Source organism: Hydractinia symbiolongicarpus, chromosome 1 (genome assembly GCF_029227915.1).
Source record: "Hydractinia symbiolongicarpus strain clone_291-10 chromosome 1, HSymV2.1, whole genome shotgun sequence".
Taxonomy (NCBI): Eukaryota; Metazoa; Cnidaria; class Hydrozoa; order Anthoathecata; family Hydractiniidae; genus Hydractinia; species Hydractinia symbiolongicarpus.
In genome coordinates, this window is record NC_079875.1 from 24160378 (window position 1) to 24185365 (window position 24988).

General features: G+C 34.9%; 1 protein-coding gene across 2 annotated transcripts in view; it reads left to right on the plus strand.

The window, feature by feature from the left end:
* LOC130647766 (uncharacterized) overlaps positions 1-23888 on the plus strand; it is a 44720-nt gene extending 20832 nt beyond the window's left edge. For both annotated transcript variants that reach the window (XM_057453736.1, XM_057453729.1), the window contains 19 exons: positions 612-1367; positions 1900-2148; positions 2799-3023; positions 3127-3270; positions 12526-12696; positions 13081-13248; positions 14253-14359; positions 14738-14802; positions 15591-15742; positions 16042-16320; positions 17096-17368; positions 17853-18149; positions 18574-19043; positions 19447-19547; positions 19679-19835; positions 20082-20148; positions 20941-21212; positions 22213-22378; positions 23245-23888. In XM_057453736.1, the coding sequence (XP_057309719.1) occupies positions 612-1367; positions 1900-2148; positions 2799-3023; positions 3127-3270; positions 12526-12696; positions 13081-13248; positions 14253-14359; positions 14738-14802; positions 15591-15742; positions 16042-16320; positions 17096-17368; positions 17853-18149; positions 18574-19043; positions 19447-19547; positions 19679-19835; positions 20082-20148; positions 20941-21212; positions 22213-22378; positions 23245-23759 (4634 nt within the window). In that variant the 3' untranslated portion in view covers positions 23760-23888. The remainder of the gene's footprint in view (positions 1-611; positions 1368-1899; positions 2149-2798; positions 3024-3126; positions 3271-12525; positions 12697-13080; positions 13249-14252; positions 14360-14737; positions 14803-15590; positions 15743-16041; positions 16321-17095; positions 17369-17852; positions 18150-18573; positions 19044-19446; positions 19548-19678; positions 19836-20081; positions 20149-20940; positions 21213-22212; positions 22379-23244) is intronic.
* Positions 23889-24988: the final 1100 nt, after the last annotated feature.

Sequence of the window (24988 nt, forward strand, 5' to 3'; positions counted from 1 at the left end):
ACTGACTTTCCATAATTTTCAACGCCATCATAAGTGAATATTCTTTAACTCTGAGAAACACGATCTATTTAAACTTTCAGTCATGATCTGAAGGTAAACACGATTAAATGTTTCTTCTCTACATGTGTTTTGTTTGAACGTACAAATCATACAGAGAATAACCGCTGCTATATATATGTTCATCGCAACATTGTTAAAAATAGAAAGAAAAAAATGTCGGTGGGAATAAAACCATGGCTTTGTTAAATTTTCATTAGAAACTCGTCTTCTCTATTTTTATTTTAACAAATTCAGTAGGTAATAGAATTACAATTAAGGACGGTTTCTGACTCTTCCAACGGAACTATTAAATACTAGTCGTTAGCCCGTGGAAAAATCCACGGGTGCGCCCGTCGCAGCTAAGGTACCATTTTGCGTGACAGACAGACAGACGTATACGGGTAATTTAATATAGATATAATTCCAAGATCTGCATACATATATATTTGTTGACTAAAAACAATTAAATATCTCAAATTATACACTAAAAAATAAATGATAGTGCATAAAAAATTAAACACTTCTAACTTTCAAGAGGCCCAAATTACATTATTTTACTCTTTTTATTTTAGTCTGGAGAACTCCTTCATTACAAAGTATTCCTGTTAAAACTCCGTCAATGTCAACACGAAACACGGAATCAATCGCACCGTTATCTGCTATGGAAGAACATTCGATGATCACAGGAAGGAGCAGAGACGTTATGGAAGGTGTAATTTTTATGGACTCAATTAGGCATTTCGGGCGAACGTCAAGAAACTTCAATGAACAAACATCTTCAAGTGAGCAGTCCATGCAAAAGAAATGTACTTCACTACAAGTGCAAGAAAGGTTGTCTTCTCAGATAACAACACCATTTCGGACACCATCAAGTCAATATAAGAGCAACTTTCCAATAACAACACCAAACGCAGCATCTGAAAATGTTTTGTCATCATTGTCCACAAGATATACCGGCAGTTCGTCAGTGTCACCCAAAGTTTATGCAATTAATACAGAGACTTTGGCAACTGTAATGGAAATTATTACAAGTCCTGCGGAAGGCTCACGTTCTGTTGACAGTAGATATCTATCTACACCACTTCTTAGTGCAGAAGACGAAATTTCTTTTAAATTCGCGCTGAAATCTTCAGAGATGGGTGCGGAACATATCATTCCGCCGTCTGAATTAAAACGACAGTCAATAACTGTTTCTAAAATTAAACCAACCACACCTTTGCATTGGTCTTTCCAAGCTACTTCATCGGAAAGGCATTTGTCGTCTTCATCCGTTGTACATAGTATAACTCCAACAGAATCATTTGTAATGAATATGTCGACTGTCCAGGGTAGGTCTTATCTTGTCCAATATGGGTTAAACTTTAGCAAGGGTGAAATTTGAGTTATGACACGCATAACTACATAATATATATTTTTCTCATCCTGTTAAATAAGTCCTGAGATTCCAGGTTCTAGTTTTAAGTTTTAAGGAACAGCATTTGTTTTACAATATTTGTTTTTTTTCAACAAAAATTATGAATTACTGCCTTAGTGTTTATAACAATACCAGTATTTTGTCCGCCTGTCCACGCGAAAAAGTCGCGCTATGGACAGACACAATAGCCAATGCGATATATATATAAATATTTATTGATTTTGTTGCAACAGGAAAATTCGTTAATTTTCTACGGACTTACGACTCGTTGCTTTATCACCCCCTTTCCCTTAAGAGTAATTTTATTACTTCATGTTAACAGGCGAACAAGGAACCACAGAATAAAAATATGGGAAATATGTTTGCGATTTCTATAAATTTTTCCACCGGTTAATGACTCGTATCCACATACTACTATCGTAATTATTATTAAATACCTTTTTTAGCTTCTCCTGATGTGTTACATGGTACCTACGATGAGTGGACTCCGTGGTCCGACTGTTCTAGAAAATGTGCAAGAGGATCAATGAATCGGCAGAGAAATTGCGTATTTACCCAACAAACTTCAAATAGTTCAAATGATGTATGTTCAATAGGAGAATTCGTGAAGAAAGAATGCGTGGGAGTTTGTCATGGTACCGGATTTTATTTGGCTGATCCTGGAATGTCCTGCAGAAGCTTCTGTGAACATAAAAGTTAGTTCTTAGTCTTTCTGGAGTTATCTTTTTGTTTATGGGTTGTTTTTTTTTGTAAAATAAGGGGAGATAACTATAAAAATAAAATAATATTTTTTATACAAATAACCCCCTCCCACCATTGTGATCTTTATTGACGTCAATACCTGTCCATCGCGGTAAATCTAGCATTCTTGTTTTCGAATTCCCATTGTAGTTGCACCAATAAAGACAGTAAGGCGCATAGGAAGCATTCTTGGGGAGGGGAGGGGTTGAATAATATAGTGTGCAACCTAAGGGTTACTATAGTTGGTCAGAGGTCAGAAAAAGGTCAGAAAAATCTGCTGCACACTACATAAAACCAACTGATAAGTAAAAAAACAAAAAATGCTTGAATCATCTCGATGAAAATTATATATTAAAAAGTTCATTGCTAGTTAAAGAAGAGTAACTTTTTTGTGCAACTTCAAAAGTTATTTGGAAAGGGGTGCAACTGCCCCCTCCACCCTCTTACTTCCTTACGGTTGCTGCGGACCTAAAGCTACGAAAACAGATAGTATTGTGATAATCAAAAAAAAGTTTGTTCTCGGTTGGAATATGTAGCTAAGTGCAAGATTAATGAAATATAAATACAGGTTGGAATATGTAGTAAAATTCTTAATTGTTTTTAGCTCTCTTGTGCTCATATGATCTTGAAGTGGCAAATGGAAATATTGCTTTTCGAAAGGTACTTTTGGACTACACACTAGATGATGTCGACATGTACTGGTTTCACGAGTATGCACCGTATTGCGTGAATGGATTATGTTCCGAATTTCTTAGTATTCCCGAAATTATCAGTTGCGAATCAAAGCCACCTTTAAAAGCACAAAGATTATGTCGTTGTGTAACTGAAGGTAATGGTTGCATTTATTGACGAACAACGTGTGTGCACTACAACAGTATTTTTCTGTTGTAAATTAATTCTATAAACACCACAATTTTTGTGATTTTTTATAGCTGACTTTGGTTATGGACCGTGGTCTTCTTGGAGTCAATGTTCCAGTACCTGCATGGGTTACAAAAAAAGGTATCGAACGTGTTATGATTTTTGTACTGGAAAGTCAGAACAAACACGTCGATGTAATCGAAGACCGTGTCCCAGTAAGTGCATGATATTTGTTATTGTGGAAAGTTTATCACTTCTTGAACATGATAGTTTAGTAGGCGAAGTTTTGGAAGATCCTTCTCCATCTGGCAAAGTAATGTTGAGCATCTCTTTAATAATAGCCGTATTTTGTCTGTCTTTGCGCGGACCCCCCGGTGAGTTAGAAAATCGTGCTACGGAAACACGAATATCAAATGCGATATATTTTTATCCACTTTGTTGCCACGGGTAAATTTAAAGGACTGGCGAACCCGTGGATTTTTCCACGGGCAACGACTAGTCTCTATAATAATAGCCGTTTTCCGTCTGTCTGTTCGTGCGTCAAAAGCGACTTGTGTTAACCACGCACGAAATACAAAATACGCAGGGACGAGAAACCCGTCAGGCCTCCACCGGCACAGGGACAATTGCCCTTAAAGTAAAGGTCCAATCAGGAGCAGAGTTTTATATAAATGCTCAGAGTATATAGCTTAGAGGTACAGGCGTTCAGAAATTAGGAGATGCTTTCAGATGAACGAAGGAGAGAAGAAGCGACAGTACAACGAACGGGTGTTGCAAATCGAGAATGGTACGTTCACACCACTGGTGTTCGCTGCGAATGGTGCAATGGCAAAAGAATGCAAAGCCTTCTACAAGCGGTTAGCTGATATGATTGCAGAAAAACGCAGCATTTCAAATTCGGTCGCAACCAATGCCATAAGAACGAAAATCAGCTTTTCGCTCATAAGACCAACATTGAGATGCATTCGAGGATCAAGATCACCGAGAAATGCGGACAATAACATAGAAAAATTTGAACTCGCTAACAACGCGACAATTCATCAAGAGTGATAGAGTAATAGGCCGTGGGCTATGTTCAATAAAAAGCTCTCTAAAAGAATTTTCGTTGCCCATATTTGGTGACCAATATTCTTTGGTTAAATCAGCGTTTTGGGTTGTACTGACTTATATTATCGATGTTACCAATTCCGATACCCCGCAGTTTTCGTGTAATTAAGGGATTAAAAATGTTTTATCGTGTGATATAGTGCATTATCGATTTTACACGTTTCTAACTAATAATAACATTACAACAAAGCCAAATCTTTTCTTTTTTAAAAAGTACGTACAACTAACTTACTTAATGCAAAAATATTTTCAAAAACTGCATTTAACATGCGATTATTCCTTTATCGTGTGATATCGTTATGTATCGATACTCGATAACATGAATAGGCAACATTTTGGCTGTAAATGGACAAAATTTTGTCGCCATTAGTTATTATATTCTTGCCTAAGCCTTTTATGATTGTTAGAAAGTATAATATTAAGAAGATCATAGCGAAGATCTTAATGCTACCCCATAAAATATAATGAAAACGCTGCTTTCATATATTAAAAAACGTTAAAATCTATGTCCTCATCGCTCGCTGAGTTGTTATCAGATGATTCGGTGCTAGTACCATCAGCTTCAAGAGGCTTTGCGTTTTCACAGTTTCCACATAAACATAAACTGGAGCACTCAAGACCGTTTTTTCTGCAACCACAAGCATTGTTGGTGCGTGATTCTTTGCATTTGCACGTTGTTGTTTGAAGTAATGCTTGTGTTGCAGGTTTTTGATCGAGCCATTTGATTACAAGCGAGCTGTTACTCAACGTCCAGCCATGGTCGGTTATGCTAATATCTGGAATGAACTGAACAGTGCGTCGTTTCCAGATAAAAGCTTGGTATATAGCTCTTAAAAGATGGTAGCGCAAGCCATCGTCTGTTGGTGACAAACGATCTTCGCTGTATTTTCCACGAGTGAAAAAGTACAATCTTGTACTATTGATTGTTGATGATACTGTCTGAGAACCGTATAAACTGCAAACAAAGACAGCAGCTTTATTATAGATCTCTTCCGTAGCAACTGCTACATATCCGAGGGTTGAAAAAAAATCTATGTAAAGTGGCTTGGTTTTCATTACGTCAAAGCATTTTTTTTTCCTTTTCCATGAAAGGAGCTAACTGAGTCGCAACCTGTTAAGGCGTGAAATCCGACGAGAGCATCAGTAACTTCACCAAGGGAGTTCGCGATGTTATGCATATCGAGAATTCGATTTTGTTCGCCAACGCCAGTTGCACATGAAAACGATGATTAAAATCTTTAGCTGATGCAACAGCCATAATAACGACATCTCTATCAGGAGTGCTTGACTTGACTGCGATGTATCTAGAGTGCGTATTAGTACACTTGACTGCGATGCAAAGATAGCATGTAATATCAACCTAGTATCCGCTTCTTCATGATTATACTCAAGCTGAGGAACCAATGAAGTAGAACAAATTTCATCCGCACAAGGAGATAGGATATAACATTTATCATCTGATGTGACGTATATGGTCTTACATTGAAATTTCTCTGAAGTATAAAGCTGCCATGCTGATGCCAAGAAATTTAAGAGAGTCTCTTTGTTTTTTTCCAACGGAGAAAAACTTCTTCCATTGAATTGGGATCTTTTGATCTCCCCCAGTTCAGGGAAGTCTTTTTGTAACTTTAACCCCAGTCTAGAAGCTTTATAATTGAAAGTATTGCTACCCTGTCTAGCAGCAATATATCTAAATTTTCTAACCAGAGCAGTCATATTGACATTTTTTTTCTTCTATTAATTTCATTTTGACATAAGTTTCACAAAACATCTCATAGCAAGACTCGTACTGCATCAAATTCTTTTGTTGATTTTTAACATAAAGCTTATAGCAGGGTTTATGATATTGTACTTCGAGCGCAACACAATCTTTTTCTCTCAGCACTGTCAAAATTCGCTCGTCATTTTTAAATTCGGCCGCAGCTTTCAACTGACCGCATGTCAGTGTCTCAGCTCGTTATACGAGTTCGCTTGCCACTAATCTAAAAATAAATTGTTTCGAATATTATTCGATCATTCGAATAATGTGCTATAAATAAATATTCTTACTTTTTCAGTTTTATAAATGATATTCTTTTCACAAATAATACACTCCGAGGCTAGAACATGCTTCGATCTTTCAGAAATTTTCGTAGGCTGAGAAATTCTGCAACTTTTTCTTGCAGGAGGTACAATATCATCTTTTGTTTTTTTTGACTACATAATTCTATGGAGAAATCGAATTACAGAAAAAATACATAAAAAAAAATATAGCTATACACAATTAAACTAACTCTGCAGCTAAAATCTTTAACATCACATACCTAAAAATTTCAAGTTTTTTGTTTTATCTTTCGTTCGTTTTAATTTATTGATTTTGGTAAACAACTGATAACATTTTCTGTGATAACACAGAGACGGAAATTCCTTGTTTTCTAGTTTCTTTTCTTCACTCTTGGGAAATACATCGTAAGAAGTTTGGGCAATTGCACACTCTACGCTATTAAATTTAATCCATTCTTTCCTAAATTCTATAATTCTACGCAATCCTGCACTACTACAACGTACGAGGGTTTCGTTTACTACACCAACCGAATGAATAAAACAAAAGCTTTCGTTTTCCATTTCTCTTTCGCGCTCATTCAAGTTTGTTTACTTTGTAAATCGCGTGGTCAGCATTTTTTTCAAAATGATATTTTGCCAACTGAAAATCGCAGTGGGCATAATAGATTTTCGGTCATTCGGTATTGTAGCAGGTGGTTCTTAGATCAAAACAAACTGCTAAATAGGGCGGAGAAAGACGTGGCAGATCGTCGAAAAAACTTGTCATTATAATTGTATTTTTTAAAAAAACTACGGGTTTACAGAGTTGGTAACATCATTTTTTCTCATATACAACATTGTTTCTATAAGAAAAAAAAAACATCTAGTATTTTATATATGTGAGATAACAACCTAATTTATGTATAACACAGTTAATGTTAATAAAAAAGTTAGTTTGTTTTATATAAATGACCAATCAGAAACTAAAGCTCTTTATATTTCTTAACAACGATTTTTACTTTATTGGTAGCAGATTGAACCAACTCATTGCTGGAGAAAGAAAAGTTTCTTAATTGTTTTCCTTAATTTTTCTTTCTCATACTTCTATTTGTATTCTAACAAGATTGCAGTTTCTTTTACTTTCGGGTATTTTTTTTTATTTGTTTACATATTTATTCACCTATACTTTATAGTTAGCTAGCTGGCTAAGCTACCTATTCAGCCACCTAAAGATTTGTATTAGTTTTATTTGCCTCTTACTGTCACGTGTTCTCTAGTCATATATTAATCTTAAAAAAAACCAATTTTAAGATTCTGGCTACCAACGTAGATGTTGTTAGCTAACATTTCTGATTTTTGTGTTAACTTTGCGAATCTGATTTTTACTTAGTCGGGAATCACGTCTGTACGTGTGTGCAACACTGTTTACCTGGACTAACCGCTCAACCTGTGTTGGTAATGGACTGTTACTTTTTTAACCCCTAAGCAGTCATATTGACATTTTTTTTCTTCTATTAATTTCATTTTGACATAAGTTTCACAAAACATCTCATAGCAAGACTCGTACTGCATCAAATTCTTTTGTTGATTTTTAACATAAAGCTTATAGCAGGGTTTATGATATTGTACTTCGAGCGCAACACAATCTTTTTCTCTCAGCACTGTCAAAATTCGCTCGTCATTTTTAAATTCGGCCGCAGCTTTCAACTGACCGCATGTCAGTGTCTCAGCTCGTTATACGAGTTCGCTTGCCACTAATCTAAAAATAAATTGTTTCGAATATTATTCGATCATTCGAATAATGTGCTATAAATAAATATTCTTACTTTTTCAGTTTTATAAATGATATTCTTTTCACAAATAATACACTCCGAGGCTAGAACATGCTTCGATCTTTCAGAAATTTTCGTAGGCTGAGAAATTCTGCAACTTTTTCTTGCAGGAGGTACAATATCATCTTTTGTTTTTTTTGACTACATAATTCTATGGAGAAATCGAATTACAGAAAAAATACATAAAAAAAATATAGCTATACACAATTAAACTAACTCTGCAGCTAAAATCTTTAACATCACATACCTAAAAATTTCAAGTTTTTTGTTTTATCTTTCGTTCGTTTTAATTTATTGATTTTGGTAAACAACTGATAACATTTTCTGTGATAACACAGAGACGGAAATTCCTTGTTTTCTAGTTTCTTTTCTTCACTCTTGGGAAATACATCGTAAGAAGTTTGGGCAATTGCACACTCTACGCTATTAAATTTAATCCATTCTTTCCTAAATTCTATAATTCTACGCAATCCTGCACTACTACAACGTACGAGGGTTTCGTTTACTACACCAACCGAATGAATAAAACAAAAGCTTTCGTTTTCCATTTCTCTTTCGCGCTCATTCAAGTTTGTTTACTTTGTAAATCGCGTGGTCAGCATTTTTTTCAAAATGATATTTTGCCAACTGAAAATCGCAGTGGGCATAATAGATTTTCGGTCATTCGGTATTGTAGCAGGTGGTTCTTAGATCAAAACAAACTGCTAAATAGGGCGGAGAAAGACGTGGCAGATCGTCGAAAAAACTTGTCATTATAATTGTATTTTTTAAAAAAACTACGGGTTTACAGAGTTGGTAACATCATTTTTTCTCATATACAACATTGTTTCTATAAGAAAAAAAAAACATCTAGTATTTTATATATGTGAGATAACAACCTAATTTATGTATAACACAGTTAATGTTAATAAAAAAGTTAGTTTGTTTTATATAAATGACCAATCAGAAACTAAAGCTCTTTATATTTCTTAACAACGATTTTTACTTTATTGGTAGCAGATTGAACCAACTCATTGCTGGAGAAAGAAAAGTTTCTTAATTGTTTGCCTTAATTTTTCTTTCTCATACTTCTATTTGTATTCTAACAAGATTGCAGTTTCTTTTACTTTCGGGTATTTTTTTTTATTTGTTTACATATTTATTCACCTATACTTTATAGTTAGCTAGCTGGCTAAGCTACCTATTCAGCCACCTAAAGATTTGTATTAGTTTTATTTGCCTCTTACTGTCACGTGTTCTCTAGTCATATATTAATCTTAAAAAAAAACCAATTTTAAGATTCTGGCTACCAACGTAGATGTTGTTAGCTAACATTTCTGATTTTTGTGTTAACTTTGCGAATCTGATTTTTACTTAGTCGGGAATCACGTCTGTACGTGTGTGCAACACTGTTTACCTGGACTAACCGCTCAACCTGTGTTGGTAATGGACTGTTACTTTTTTAACCCCTAAGCAGTCATATTGACATTTTTTTTCTTCTATTAATTTCATTTTGACATAAGTTTCACAAAACATCTCATAGCAAGACTCGTACTGCATCAAATTCTTTTGTTGATTTTTAACATAAAGCTTATAGCAGGGTTTATGATATTGTACTTCGAGCGCAACACAATCTTTTTCTCTCAGCACTGTCAAAATTCGCTCGTCATTTTTAAATTCGGCCGCAGCTTTCAACTGACCGCATGTCAGTGTCTCAGCTCGTTATACGAGTTCGCTTGCCACTAATCTAAAAATAAATTGTTTCGAATATTATTCGATCATTCGAATAATGTGCTATAAATAAATATTCTTACTTTTTCAGTTTTATAAATGATATTCTTTTCACAAATAATACACTCCGAGGCTAGAACATGCTTCGATCTTTCAGAAATTTTCGTAGGCTGAGAAATTCTGCAACTTTTTCTTGCAGGAGGTACAATATCATCTTTTGTTTTTTTTGACTACATAATTCTATGGAGAAATCGAATTACAGAAAAAATACATAAAAAAAAATATAGCTATACACAATTAAACTAACTCTGCAGCTAAAATCTTTAACATCACATACCTAAAAATTTCAAGTTTTTTGTTTTATCTTTCGTTCGTTTTAATTTATTGATTTTGGTAAACAACTGATAACATTTTCTGTGATAACACAGAGACGGAAATTCCTTGTTTTCTAGTTTCTTTTCTTCACTCTTGGGAAATACATCGTAAGAAGTTTGGGCAATTGCACACTCTACGCTATTAAATTTAATCCATTCTTTCCTAAATTCTATAATTCTACGCAATCCTGCACTACTACAACGTACGAGGGTTTCGTTTACTACACCAACCGAATGAATAAAACAAAAGCTTTCGTTTTCCATTTCTCTTTCGCGCTCATTCAAGTTTGTTTACTTTGTAAATCGCGTGGTCAGCATTTTTTTCAAAATGATATTTTGCCAACTGAAAATCGCAGTGGGCATAATAGATTTTCGGTCATTCGGTATTGTAGCAGGTGGTTCTTAGATCAAAACAAACTGCTAAATAGGGCGGAGAAAGACGTGGCAGATGAGAGAGAGAGAGATGTGCATATTTTACATGGCTAGCCTCACAAATATCGAGGGATATACCCTGTCTATTATTTCCAGGAGGGGCCATGGCGTAGATGGAGAGTCCTAGAGTATTTAATGCTCATTTTGAGCTACGCAGACCCAATTAGAGCCCGCGCTCTACTAGACAACTCCCGGCAACATCCAACGACCCACACAGTGTGCCATCTTCCCAATTTCCCTCACATGGCTTGGGTTAACCCGGGGCTATGGTAACATTCACTCGCCCATGTTGAATCGCCGTCAAGAGGAATCGAACCCCGGTCTCCCGCACAGAGTACGAGAGCTGTAACCACTAATTTTCTCATATACAACATTGTTTCCATAAGAAAAAAAAAACATCTAGTATTTTATATATGTGAGATAACAACCTAATTTATGTATAACACAGTTAATGTTAATAAAAAAGTTAGTTTGTTTTATATAAATGACCAATCAGAAACTAAAGCTCTTTATATTTCTTAACAACGATTTTTACTTTATTGGTAGCAGATTGAACCAACTCATTGCTGGAGAAAGAAAAGTTTCTTAATTGTTTGCCTTAATTTTTCTTTCTCATACTTCTATTTGTATTCTAACAAGATTGCAGTTTCTTTTACTTTCGGGTATTTTTTTTTATTTGTTTACATATTTATTCACCTATACTTTATAGTTAGCTAGCTGGCTAAGCTGCCTATTCAGCCACCTAAAGATTTGTATTAGTTTTATTTGCCTCTTACTGTCACGTGTTCTCTAGTCATATAATAATCTTAAAAAAAAACCAATTTTAAGATTCTGGCTACCAACGTAGATGTTGTTAGCTAACATTTCTGATTTTTGTGTTAACTTTGCGAATCTGATTTTTACTTAGTCGGGAATCACGTCTGTACATGTGTGCAACACTGTTTACCTGGACTAACCGCTCAACCTGTGTTGGTAATGGACTGTTACTTGTGTTTTTGTTTAAACAGAGTCTGCGAGAAAGTTTTTTCAAAAGGGTATTGTCCCTACACGCCTCTTCAACTCTGTTTAACTGTACTAAACGCTTAGCCCGATATCACAATTAATTTTTTAACATTTACTGAAACTTATTCCGCGAAATAAAATAATATTGACTAATTGGTTTTGCTATGACGGAGTAACAACGGTTTGTAAACTCTGTTTTTATTTCAGCTTTTGCTGCGGGAAAGTTACTTTTTGAAAAATATGTGACAGTTGCAACACTATAATGGTGTATGCGCTTTACTTGATTTACGGCATACTGCATACCTGTACTAAAGCACCCACCTGACTGTGTGGCACAGTTTACGACTCTTATTAAGCACTCCTCAGGGCGTTCAACGCATGGTCACACCTTGACTTGTGGCTTACCCCGGTGTTTCGACGCCGGGTTTCCGGGCTAGTCTATATTATAATACCTGTATACGTCTGTCTGTCTGTCACGCAAAATGGTAGCTTAGCTGCGCAATGACGAGAAGCACGTAATGCAGTATAAAAAGGGCGGGCAAACCCGTGGATTTTCCACAGGCTAACTACTAGTGTATTTATATAATTGCAGAAATGATAAACTTTCCACAATAATATGAATACTGAGCAGATAAATTAAAATAATATCTCTAATACTATCATGCACAAGTAATAGAGTGAACCTTATTCCGTGATCCCGTTCTCTCAAGCCTCTTATTGTTTCCCTGCCTTCGCTTTTTTTGTAATTTTTATTGCAGTCGAGTTGTGCAATGTCTAGAATATGCAATGACTTTTCTGAATGACTTTTCAGATACACATTTGCTAGTCAATGTACTACTAATAGGCGGGGGAACATCGAGTCGACTTGAGGTGTATTTTATATAACATTTAAATAAATAAATTAGTCAAAAAGAACTTATGTATGTGCTATTCCGTACTACAATTTATAGCCGTCAAAGGTAAGATATTGTCTCAAAGGTATTTTTTTTAGTTCATGGTGAATTTTCAGAATGGACAGCTTGGTCGAAATGTGACAAAAGTTGCAATTTTGGGACTTCCCGTCGATCGCGCAAATGCGACAACCCAGTACCAGCTTATGGTGGCTTAGATTGCTACGGTTCGTCGTTCCAAACAAAAGAATGCAATCCGCAATATTGTCCAGGTAATAAATAAGACTAAAAATAAAAAATCCTTTATTTTCCTTATCAACGCAATTCTTCAACAAGATGTCTTTTGTTGCAGAAGCTACTTCTTTTAATTACTTGCAATTTATATATCTTACTTTCTTAAGCCTAAAATTTGCTAACTTCTGACAAATCAATTGAAATAAAAGCGTGAATTTGCGTAATCAACCAAAAAATATGCATTACTGGGTGCAATTAAAAAGCTGCGTGCGTAGCAGGAATTCTTTTAAAGAGGTGTATACAGTAGAAATTATTTTTAAAAATTTCTGATTATAACAGTTCCAAGGCGTGTTGCTAGCATTTCATATTAAACATTCTTATGTTACCTTGATATTCAGAAAAGTCCCAAAATGTATTTTTAGTTGATGCAGAGGTTGGTGAATGGACAATATGGTCTGCATGTGACCAACCTTGTAATGACGGTTGGATGATTCGCACAAGAGAATGCGTCAAAGGAATATATGGCGGCGTAAGAGAGTGTACTGAAAAATTAAAAGAATTTAAAAGATGCTTCAATAACCCTTGCCCTGGTAGCTGTTATTTCTTATTTATTTTATGAAAAAGAATGGATCACAAACCCTCTCTATAATATATTGTAGATTTCACAATAAAAATAAGTACGAGAAGTTTGATTGATGATGACATCTTTTTTATTTTATTTTAACGGATATTTCGTCTTGTTACTACAAGACATTATCAACGTAAATTGTTACAATTATCTTACAAGTTTTTTTAAATATAATTTTCAACAACTACATAATACACAGGTGACGTATAAAACAATATTTAACAAAACATAACCGAAATCTTAGCGACTCAAAAATTATATTGGAAGGCAAACTTCTTCTTAACGTTCCGATTGATTTACGTAGTTCTTTCTTTAAACCCTCAGTTTGGATAATGATATTGGCGATTTTAAATTTCACTGAGTATATACCGACAAAGAAAGTAATTTTTGCATTCTGTTTGAAGTTTCTGAAAGCTAAATAAAGTTATTTAACATATTTTCCGGTTTTTATGTGGATCGCATAAAAAATTGCCAAAAATTGCCCGAAAATCCATTTCTTTTCAATTTTTAGGTAAAATCCGACAAAATCGGGAAATCGGAATAATCATGTGTCCAGATTATGCAAAATGATTCTTCTTAATAAAACAAAGTTGTATTGCAAGTTTGAAGTTTTAAGAATAATCCTAACAAGAGTTATTAAATTTTCCTCATTATAAGGATTTCATAGAGATATTTAGCGGTAGTTTCGAGTAATGGCCAATATCAAAGTCTCTGAAAGGTATAGGACCTAAAAATTTGGCTTGCAGGTGTCTAATAAATAAATATTGAAATTCAGTGAGTTTCATAGCCATATAACATAGCAATAAGGAGTTATTAAAAAAAGCCGTCAGGGGGTGGGGTGGGGGGTGGAATCTGCCCCCGGACCGAATAGGGTTAAAAAACGTTCTAAAAAGCTGTACTTTTCATTATATAGGGTCATCATATATAGGGACGCATTAACCAGTAACAATTTCATTTTCTTTTTAGAGGCAAGGGTCAACTTTAACATCACAATAGACGCCGTTTATCAACCAGAACTAAGTAACACTAATAGTGAAAGCTTTCGAATTCTTGAAAAGAATATCCAGAACCAGGTGCGGTCTTTTGTTTTGCAATTAATGTTTTAAGTTCTTTGCAGACATCTTTTAACGATCAGCTAAGGCTTGCATCATTCAACTCGATAAAAACATATCATACAACAAAAAGGGAATACGAAATGTCAGTGGTAAAAATTTAAGTAGAAGGAAGTGTGTTTAAGATCGCAGCTACTTTCTCCCTTTAAATAACAATTCTTTTCGTTTTTAATGTGCTACTCCGAAATTATACAATCATATAGTGATGTAGGAGCTATTTCAGGCTGTTTCAATTTCAACTTTTTTTATGGTGCTAAATTTTTAAGGCAGCCTCTTCTCGATAAAGAACGTAATTGTTGTGTGAGGAAGAGTACTGAAACAGCTTTCACCTCTCTTTAGGTGCTTTCGATGTACGATGAACAGTTTCAAGATTCAATAGAAGCTGTAATACTCCTGTCAGCTAGGTATGAATATACGATTCGCATATTGCAACGTAAAAACTAGTTAATTAGTCACAATTAAAGAGCTGTCGCATATTTTCGTAGCTGCTAGAACGACAAAACATATTTAATACATAAGTAATCATATTTCAAATGTCACTTTTAAAAGTTTTATTTCCATTGGAGATGTTGACAACAGGAAAATTTAAAACACCCTGGAACCTTGTTAGACTTCTTTGAAACAAGTGTAGCAGATGTCACATATCGTTCATATTATACCCGCTGTTTCAACAAAACATGAATTAAAAGCATATTTCTTCACTCTTAATGCACATTCATTGACTAATAAATATATAGTCGTTATTCCGTAGAAAATCCACAGGAACTCCCGGCAGGAATTTATCCGTTGCTTCTTCCAGCTAGCATCCTACTTTATAACGTTAGACACACAATGATCATTAAACAATTTGATGGTGTCGGTAAAAAACCTTTAATAAATACCCGCTTTTGTCTTTCGAAATAGCAGAAGTAATATATTTTTATCCTCTTTGATGCGGCGGGCGCATTCGCGTGTAATTTTAAGGACGGGCAAACGCGTTCATTTTGCAACAGACTAACTACTAGTTATCCTATTAATTAAATTGCTAATTGTTTTTGTAAGGTGGGGATAAAACGTAACAATAAAAATTACTCACCTGTAAGATTTTCATAATAAAATTAGCAAGTAGCAAATGAGATGTAACAAAATCCGCTTCGCGCATTACAGGGGCGCATATTGATACAACAAATGACGTTTTAATTCGTAAATTTAGGAAAGGAAGCATAGTGACGAATTTTACCATAATTTACAAAAGCCTTGATTCATATCAACTAGTATTTTTACAAGACAGCATTGAGAAGGAAGAAAGTGTCGGCAAACTTCCCTTGATTGAAGGAAAGAGTCATTTTTACATTGAAAGCAACGGTATGTAGCGCGTGAATGTGTCTTTTTAAAAAAGTCAAGTTAATAAGAGAGAAATCAAATCTGTTCTCCAACTTTTTATTTTTTTACTACAAAACATTTTGACAGCCATATTAACTCCATATTCCATACTTCGAATGTTTGGCAAGCCATATTCACATGCATTTTCAAAGAAACGACTCAAATTAGTCTTCATATGAGAAAAAGACGGAAAGATGATCAAAAAATAATTTAAGTTCTATTTTAAAATGAAAATAAAAATAATTTTTAATTCAATTAATTTGAATATCCCTTCCGTGTAGTTCCCCAATATGCACCTACTGGAATCAAACTTAAATCCACGTCGCCAACGTCAATTCAATTATCATGGAATGAAGTTGATAATGCAGTTGCATATGTTGTATGTTTTCGCAAGAGGTTACAACTCTCTGAACCATATCAAAGGTATGCAGCTGCGACCTCGCCAGCAATCATATCAAACCTGGAACCAAGAACGGAGTATGTATTTAGAATACTTGCTTATAACCATAAAGGTAATGGCTTTCCATCCGAACAGATAGCATTTTCTACTCAAGGCAAAGGTATGTAAATGTCTATATATGACTGTTGAAACAACAAGCCTGTACTATTAATATTTTTCAATGGCCATGATTAAACAAGAAGATTGTAATTTATAATATTTCGCCCCTTTTTATTCAATGGAAGTAATTATCTTCATGTTGATTTCACTCATTAAAATCATTCACGCGTTGCATTTTTTATTTCAACTTAAGACACCTGATTGGTTAAAAGTATTCAAAAATGATTAAGGCGGGAACTTTGTAAACATCTCATCTCCAACGCATTTTTACTTTCTTTTTTAATTTCTGAAAAAACATGATTTAATACAAAAAGCAACATCTAATATCAATTGTAGCTATATAATCAAAAAAAAATTGCATTCTTGTTAAATATCATATTTATTCACTCTCATTAAAACAATGTTCAACTCAGCTACCCTCATTAAATATGGCTTTACATTGGGCGAATAAGTATTGGATGCAATATCTTCTTTATCAGTCAAATAATGAAAAACGTCTGATGTGAGGAAGTACCTTATTTACAATTTTGTTTTCAAAGTTTAATATAATTGCAAGAACCAAACGCAAATCCACTTAGGCATGAGAACAATGGAAAAGAGAATCATCATTGAGGTTTTTGAAGACGTCTGCAAGGACCTGTCGTCCATACACAAAAAATAGTTTTTTGGAATTCATCAGCATAATTTTGCAGTTAGATGTAAAAACGAAACAAAACAAAATGTTAAGTGTTTATACTTTACATGAAGAAGATCTTTCTTTACGCTCCTTTCTTTAGCACCTGATCAAGCACCAACGAATCTCCACATCCACAATTTAAATTCAACTTCTCTTTTCCTGGAATGGGACAGACTCTACAAAAATGAAATCCCAATATCTGGTTACAAAATAGTATATTATGACTACAACGTAAATTTGTGGATAGATAAAACGGAGGACCATTACGTTTACATTTCCGATCTTACCCCCGGCTTTACGTATGAATTTGAAGTGTGTGCATATAATGACGCGGGTGATGGACCGTCTGAACGAATTCTAACTACTATTGTAGGTTAGTAAGCAGGTTATCCTTTAATCTTATCTGATGCGAAGAAAAATGAAATATTAAGTACTTAAAAGAAAATTCATTTTTTTTCTTCAAATTTTAACCTTATTTAGATTTAGATGTGACTGACCTGGTCAAAGGTAGGGGGCATTATAATGGGGCGCCAAGTTAAAATTTAAAAGAAAAACCAATTTTTTTGATTTTAACCCAATATACAACAACCTGGATAGGATTAAAGGGGTTTTTTGAAAAGGAAAAAGCCCCTATTCTATTTTTTTCAAAATGGTTTCCCGTGAATGTGCATCAAGTTTGATCCTCTTTTTCCCTAGGTGGGGTTAGGGGTGCTGTGTGTTCCAGTAAATACGGCAATATACGTTTGAGTGATCTCCCTAGGTAAAGTTTCGCAGTCCTGAAACAAAAGCCATTACTTTTTACTTTTATGAGCTGATAAAGAACAATATTTAGATGCTTTCTCTTTTATCTGTTGCAGAAAAGCCAATTGTGAAGGTAGAACTTGCTGAATGCAATACCCATAATACTATCACTGTAAAATGGAAACCACCAACTGGTAAACAATCAGTAGATGATATCCTTGGATACTTGATAGAATACTACAAGGTGGAGGATGAACAACTGAGAACGGAGGAGAGATACGAGCATCAGTTTCTTCTTCATCCCCAAATAGCTGAACAAGTTCTACCAAACCTAAATCCCAATACAGATTATCAGATTGATTTCAACATTGTTCAAGATCACTTGGTGTTTTTGGAGAAAACGTTGACAGCAAGTACGTGTCTTACTATGACACTGTCATAATATATTAACTGCAAGCCCCGTAGTAGAATATATCTACTTTGCTTGTCACAAAAACACAAACAAAGTACATGAAGGTCTTATCAATTGAAGAAACAACCTATAGTGCCTGGTATAAGTGTGAAAAGAAGTCAGAAAGATATATTCTTTATATGGCTTCAATATCATTACCTATATTAATACAGCTAGCCTTTTATAGCATAATAAACTAAGTGTGTGAGTGTGAAAATCGAAGTGGCCTAGAAGTGTACTTTTCACGGACATGTTGTCTTATATCGCAAAGCCGTGCATTATAATAGATAGAGTGTATTTTGCTTTTTTAACTTAGGAAAAGAAGCATCCCAATACAGTTATCAGTCTGAATTATGATTTTGCACTTTTCTGCAATATCTGTTTAGGAACATGTCGCTGCCCACCTGTTGTATCCATCAATTATTACATTGTCAAACCATACGTTTATCTTGAAGACAACGAGCTCCGTGGAATATTTGCTGAACTTCTTGACGAAATGATTGATTTTGCTTGTGGAGAATGTCCCTGTAAATTAAACGTCACAATGACAAGTATTGACAAAGACCGTGATGGAAGAGGGTCACCTGCGCAAAAATCAACCCTTGATAAAGTGATCCGAGAAATAGACCAGTTTACGGATCTATCTTTCCCTATAGTCGGACAAAAAACGTTAAAAAATTATTTAGAAAACGAGTATGTTCCATTAGTTGACCACCCAGGTGTAGTGTTTATTACAAAGGATAAATCAGTCAATGAAGCTGTAGTCAGCATGTTAATGGTAATGTCAAATGTGATTCCGTTGATCGCGTTGAACATGTTGTTCATGGTGGTGGTGGGAATGTTGATGTGGTTCATTGTATGACTTTGATTGCGCAAGCTATTACTGCATATATAACTGAAGAAAAAGGGTGTGTGGGAGGGGAAAGCGGCATATTTTTATCCCCTCCCCCCCTCGAAAAAACTTCTGATAGGCTTTCTCAAACTGGAGTATGTCATCAAGAAAACAAAACAGTAGCAATAAATTTCTTGCTAATGTCATTTTTTTCTGACAGGTTATCAGAAGATTTTATATGGTATCTGCAATTTGTTAAATAATTTCTGAGTTTTACGCTGTTACAATTTATCAAAATCAAAAACATTCAACTTGATGAAACCTCGGCAAAAAATTGATCTTGAAGATTTTTAAATAACTTATTTAAGCCCAACATTTTTTACTGTGATCATCAACTTTGTTGCAAAATATTGGTTTTCCCTTTTAGGAAGGTTATCATCAGAATGGTCACACTGACTTTTCTGAGAGAATAATAAAAGGTCTGCAAGATTCTATCTACTGGGCGTTCATTACCCAAGGAACACACGGGTATAGTAATTCTCTGTTAGCGGCTGTTGATATTTTTAACTAACTCTAAAAAGAACCTGTCATAAAATTGATGGCAACTGCTCAATCGAGCATGTTCCAATATCTTACAAAATGTATTGGTTGATATTTAGGTATGGTGACTACGTTCCACGTCATTTTAGAAGTAGGCTCCTTGCCATGGTTTGGATCATAATCGGTTTGGTTTTAACGGCGCTAGTTACAGGTGCTATCGTGTCCGCTATTAGCAGTGTGGAGTATTCCTCACAAAAAAATATTTATGACACACATGTAAGTGTTATTTTTCTCTAAAAAATTCTGCCAAAAATTATTTTTAGACACTGACCATAGCCAGAAAAAGAATCAGAAAATTTTATGTTCCTGCCCAATCTGCGATAACCGGGTTTCTTTACATTTTTACTTTATGTTGAATTTTTACTTCACATGCCTTCTCCTTCCCCTTCCCCCTCTCCCCCACCCTATAGAGAAGACATATTCTTATATTTTTGCTACTTTGTAAATGTAGATTTTTTTTAGATCGGCGCCTTGAACGGGTCGTTTGAAGAAATGTTTGGAATTCTTAGAAATGGCAAAGTGAATCGAAGTATGTAGACTTTAAGAAGCTAAAATGTTTAAAAAAGTGAGAAAAAAAGTCTGTACAGAGCATAATCTCGCAAAATACACTCCCATAAATAAAGAAAAAAAATAGCTTTGCTAAATCATTAACTGTCTAAAACACTACGCTAGGGAACGTAATCTTCAGCCGACCAAAGCTGACATAATTTCATCTCTAAAACATGCTATTTCACAAAAGTTTCTTTCTTCAGAGTCACCATTAGCTAGGGGTATATATTTATATCCTCCTAGCTAATAGTGAAGTAGGCCTCTGCTAATAAAAAAATGACGTGTGCTATTAAAAAATGACGTGTGCTATTATAAAATGACTAGTCGTTGCCTGTGGAAAAATCCACGGGTTTGCCCGTCGTTTATATTTACCCGCCGCAACAAAGTGGATAAAATATGTCGCATTTGATATTCGTGTTTCCGTAACATCATTTTCTAACTCGGCTGGGGGTCCGCGCAGAGACAGACAGACGACGGCTATTATTATAGAGACGTGTGCTATTAAAAAATGACGTGTGTTATTAAAAAATGACGTGTGCTATTAAGCAATGACGTGTGCTATTAAAAAATGACGTGTGCTATTAAAAAATGACGTGTGTTATTAAAAAATGACGTGTGCTATTAAGCAATGACGTGTGCTATTAAAAAATGACGTGTGCTATTTAAAAATGACGTGTGAATTAGAAAACATGTAATGTGGAAGCATGTCATCAAACTACTCACTTTACCTGCATGTAATATTTTAACCTGTGCAGTTACTATTTTTATGTAGAAGCGGTTTATACATCAACTTCACAGCTTGCGGATGCGTTGATCGACGGGGAAATAGATGGTATTCTAGTTGACGCTTACACAGCCGGGAGTAACAGGGAAGATTTTCAACGCCCTAACTTACGCCCGACAAAAATGTTAAAATACCCTAGAACGTATGGATTCGTAGTGTCTGGTGATCTGAAAAACGTGGCGAATGCAATGAGAGACTTTATTCGAATCAATGAAAAACGCATATTAGACAGTCTGTCAATGAATACTCATTTGATGGAGGTAAAGAATGTGTTTGTTGTTGTTTTTCTTCTTACTAACTTACTAACTTTATAGACACAACACTACATAATACTCACGTTAAGAGGGTCTTCTAAGGATATTAAAAATTGGTCCAATTTAGCAAATGTTCCACTTAAACAAATATACTTAAAAAAGAGAGATTATGATGAAGAGTTCTAAAGGTACCGCTTACCGAAAGTTGATGCAGCTTGTGAGTAGTAGCGTGAGAAAAGGCAAAGGTAAAGAGATTTTGTAAAAGTATTTGTGCTTTTTCAACGCAATGTATTTATTCGTATTCATTTTTCTATCTCCTGTGTCAAAAGTCATTGCACTGAAGTGCCATTTAAGCAGAGTGTTTTGTGTCACTAAACGAAAGTTCCACTTACCCGGCTTATGTTTTTATTTAGTAAGGAAGTTCATGGGAGCGAGTTCCACTTATCCATGATTTCTCTTAATGCAAGTAGTAGTTAGAACATTGCTGGCTTTACCTTCAACTTTCTTATCTTGATAGATATGGAACTAAATATCTTTGCGTAGCTTATTTAATCCACCGACTCCTAGATTCTATGCCTCTTCTTATTACCAATTTTCCGTCGGGAGATATCAAGTTACGTCTTTTATTTAGTATCGTACAACTTACTAACCCCAGTATAATCGTAAGGCATTTTGTCTAGCAAAAACCGGCCCGAAAATAACTTCAATAAAAAGGACCTTTTATCGAAAATTAACTCATTAATATTTCACAGTATGGGATGCAGCGATATAATGAAACCCATAATTTTCACGTTATCCAAGATTATTTAAGAACGCTAGGCGAATATTACAGAAACCGGTTATTAAGTTAAAATTCGTAAAAAAATGAGAAGGAAGGTGTAGCCCTGCTTAAAACAGTATAACATAGGACCAAAAGATAGGGTGTGGTCACGTATATTTTGTGTCTAGATAAAACTGAAGTGGTAATTTAAATATTAATCTACATAGGCTTTACTTTTCGTTTCAGCCGGTTTCGTTGAACGAGCCAACATCAGTATTTAATCCGACATCAAGCGTTTTTAAATCCGCTATCATTGCGCTCTCCAGTATGTTGATGTTTGCTTCTTGCGTTGGAATGGTGTACACGTGTTGTAAACGAAGTCGAAGACGAAAAGTTGCAGCAGACGCTAAAGGTGAGAATTTATCGTGTTACTAACGTGTTCTCTACAGATGCAACCAACCGTGTTCCTAAGGTAATATGCCTTTCTAAAATGATTAAGGGACCAAATGACTGAGGGCGTGATTAAGATGCATCGTTATAGACTCGTATTAAGCATCTCTATATTAAAGTGGAGATACAGAGATGTTCATTCTTTTCAATAATTAACTAAACCTCCAAAAATCAAACAATTGCAGCTAACAGGCAAAAATGATTGAACAAAAATGATCGGTTATGTCCTTAATAAAGACTCTCTAAACAGCAGAGAGCGGACGGAAGGTTTCCTAGTAACGGAAATTCTCTCGAATTAAGGGACAGGTGATAAATACAATTGCTTTACAATTGTTTTTTTGTATAGTGTCAACACACCGGCAGATACGGACATAGCTATCTTATTATTTTATACTTTATACCTGTTAAATAAAATAGTGGAGGAATAAATTTCTAATAATAATAATAATAAGTTTTTTTAATTCTTTTGCCTAAAATAAGAAGCGATGCCGAATTGTCGAAATACTGCAGCGTGTGTAACGAGGGGAAATTGAGAAAAACCACCTCATTAGCGGTCAAAAAGTAATTTCACCAAACGTTTGCAATTACTGTATTTTCAACAGGGTAAGCACAAATTGAAACTTGATGCGGTCATGCCAAGAAAGTTGAAATTATTTTCCGTGGTATTGGCCTTTATTTCCAGGTTTAAAATTAATCCGTACAACATATAGCAAAGTTTACGTGTATTATGTCAGATAAAAATTCCCAACAAAGTATGTTTGAAACAATTAAAAATCAAGTTGAATTGGCTAAAAAGAAGCGTCATAATTTAGACTTTTATTTGTTTAGCTTTAAAACGACTTCAGAAAACGGAGAATTTAAAAGACATTCTTCAAACCTTTGCTTCATCGTTTCAAAATAACTGCAAGGAATTAGCCAGGAAGCATGATTTACAAAGAATTAAGCTTTATCGTGCCATACTGTCTGGAGAGAGGGTAAACACCATGGGCACGAGGCCGAACACATCAACTCGAAACGCATGGTTCGTACCGGAAGGAAAAGAAGAAGAAAAACGGTTCGATGGCAGAGGGGAGGATAACCCATCATTTAGTGGGATGGAGGTAAAGAAATGTCAACAAGCTTTACCGAACACACAAAATGATTTCGAGGAGATGACAGTGAAAACAAAATTTGGCGATGTGACATGCTATGATTTATCACCTCAACCAACGACTTTAGTAACAGCAGAGGGAGAAGAAACGAGACAAGATAACAAGACGAAATGCACAGGTGACAAGCAGAAGGGTAATTTATCATGTAGTAAGAAGAAGCAAGATTACAAAAAACTGATACCGTGGTACTAAGTATGGCGATGTGACATTTTACGAGTAATAATGTGTTAAGTAATGATGTGTTTTTAAATGTAATTATATTACCATGACTTGAAAGTACAGTCCTTGTTGCAATTATTATTATTATTATTATAAAGCATAGCAGACCTCTTTTATAGTTTCTTTTCCTTTCGTCAAGAACGAAGTCTGAAGTAGGTTTTTTGATTTATATTAATTATTCATTCTGAATGTGCGCATCAGTGGCTCAATCAGTAGAGCATTCCACTCACGCTCACGAGAATGGGTGTTCGATCCCCACATAAGGCCGTTGTCTACTTAGTCAGAACTCTCAAAGGGTTTCTGTGCACAAAAGGAAGCTTTAAACACTCTGGAACTGCCTTTGTGACATAACCTACTGGGAAAAAAATGACAGAGTATATCCTCGAAATTAGTTAAGGCTAACCACGCATATTAGCCAGATATCTTCATCTCTCAACACTGTTGTTTTTGAATTTGGTTAAGCAATTCTATACGATCCTCGCTGTATATTCGGGGCACCAAGATTAACTTGACTTGATAACGAGACTATATATTATTTTTTTTCGTGGCATAAAATTTCCGAACATTCAGAGTGCACATGTGCGTGCATTTTGAGTTTTTAACCTGTTGTCACGAAAAGAAATTTCAAAATATCAGCTTAAATTTCTCAATGTCAGCTTAATTTTCTCAGATCAATATTTTATGTTTTTGTATCGGTTCGTTAACAGCGGAGTGTATCAATGATTTTTGCGTGGTATTTTCTTATGCTTGCAAAATCGCGATTTTATAGCGACAAGAGGGGATAAAAGTTTTTTTTAAAAAAGTTATTAGCAGGATTCTCTACATTTTTTCCACAAACGCTTTCTTCTAAATAAACATTGATGCAGTTGATAAGAGTTTATGCTCCTCCGTTTTCCACAACTCACAATTACATTGTACCTGTTATCACAGCCCTTAAACCAAAAGATCTTGATTTCACTTCAACTTTTCTCCTATGAAGAATATTTGTTTATTTCACCTGAAAAGATTACAAGATCATTTTTACAGCTTAATTACCCTCCTTCGCCTTCTGGCTCTTTTTTTTTATGCTTTTTTTATAAGGAACCAATAATATCGATAAGGGCTATTTTTTAATACAACGGCAACAACAGATTCCTACGTATGTGTGCTTCCTTTTTTTAGGTGCCTGACTCTCTATAAATCTCTTTCTCATTAAATGTGAA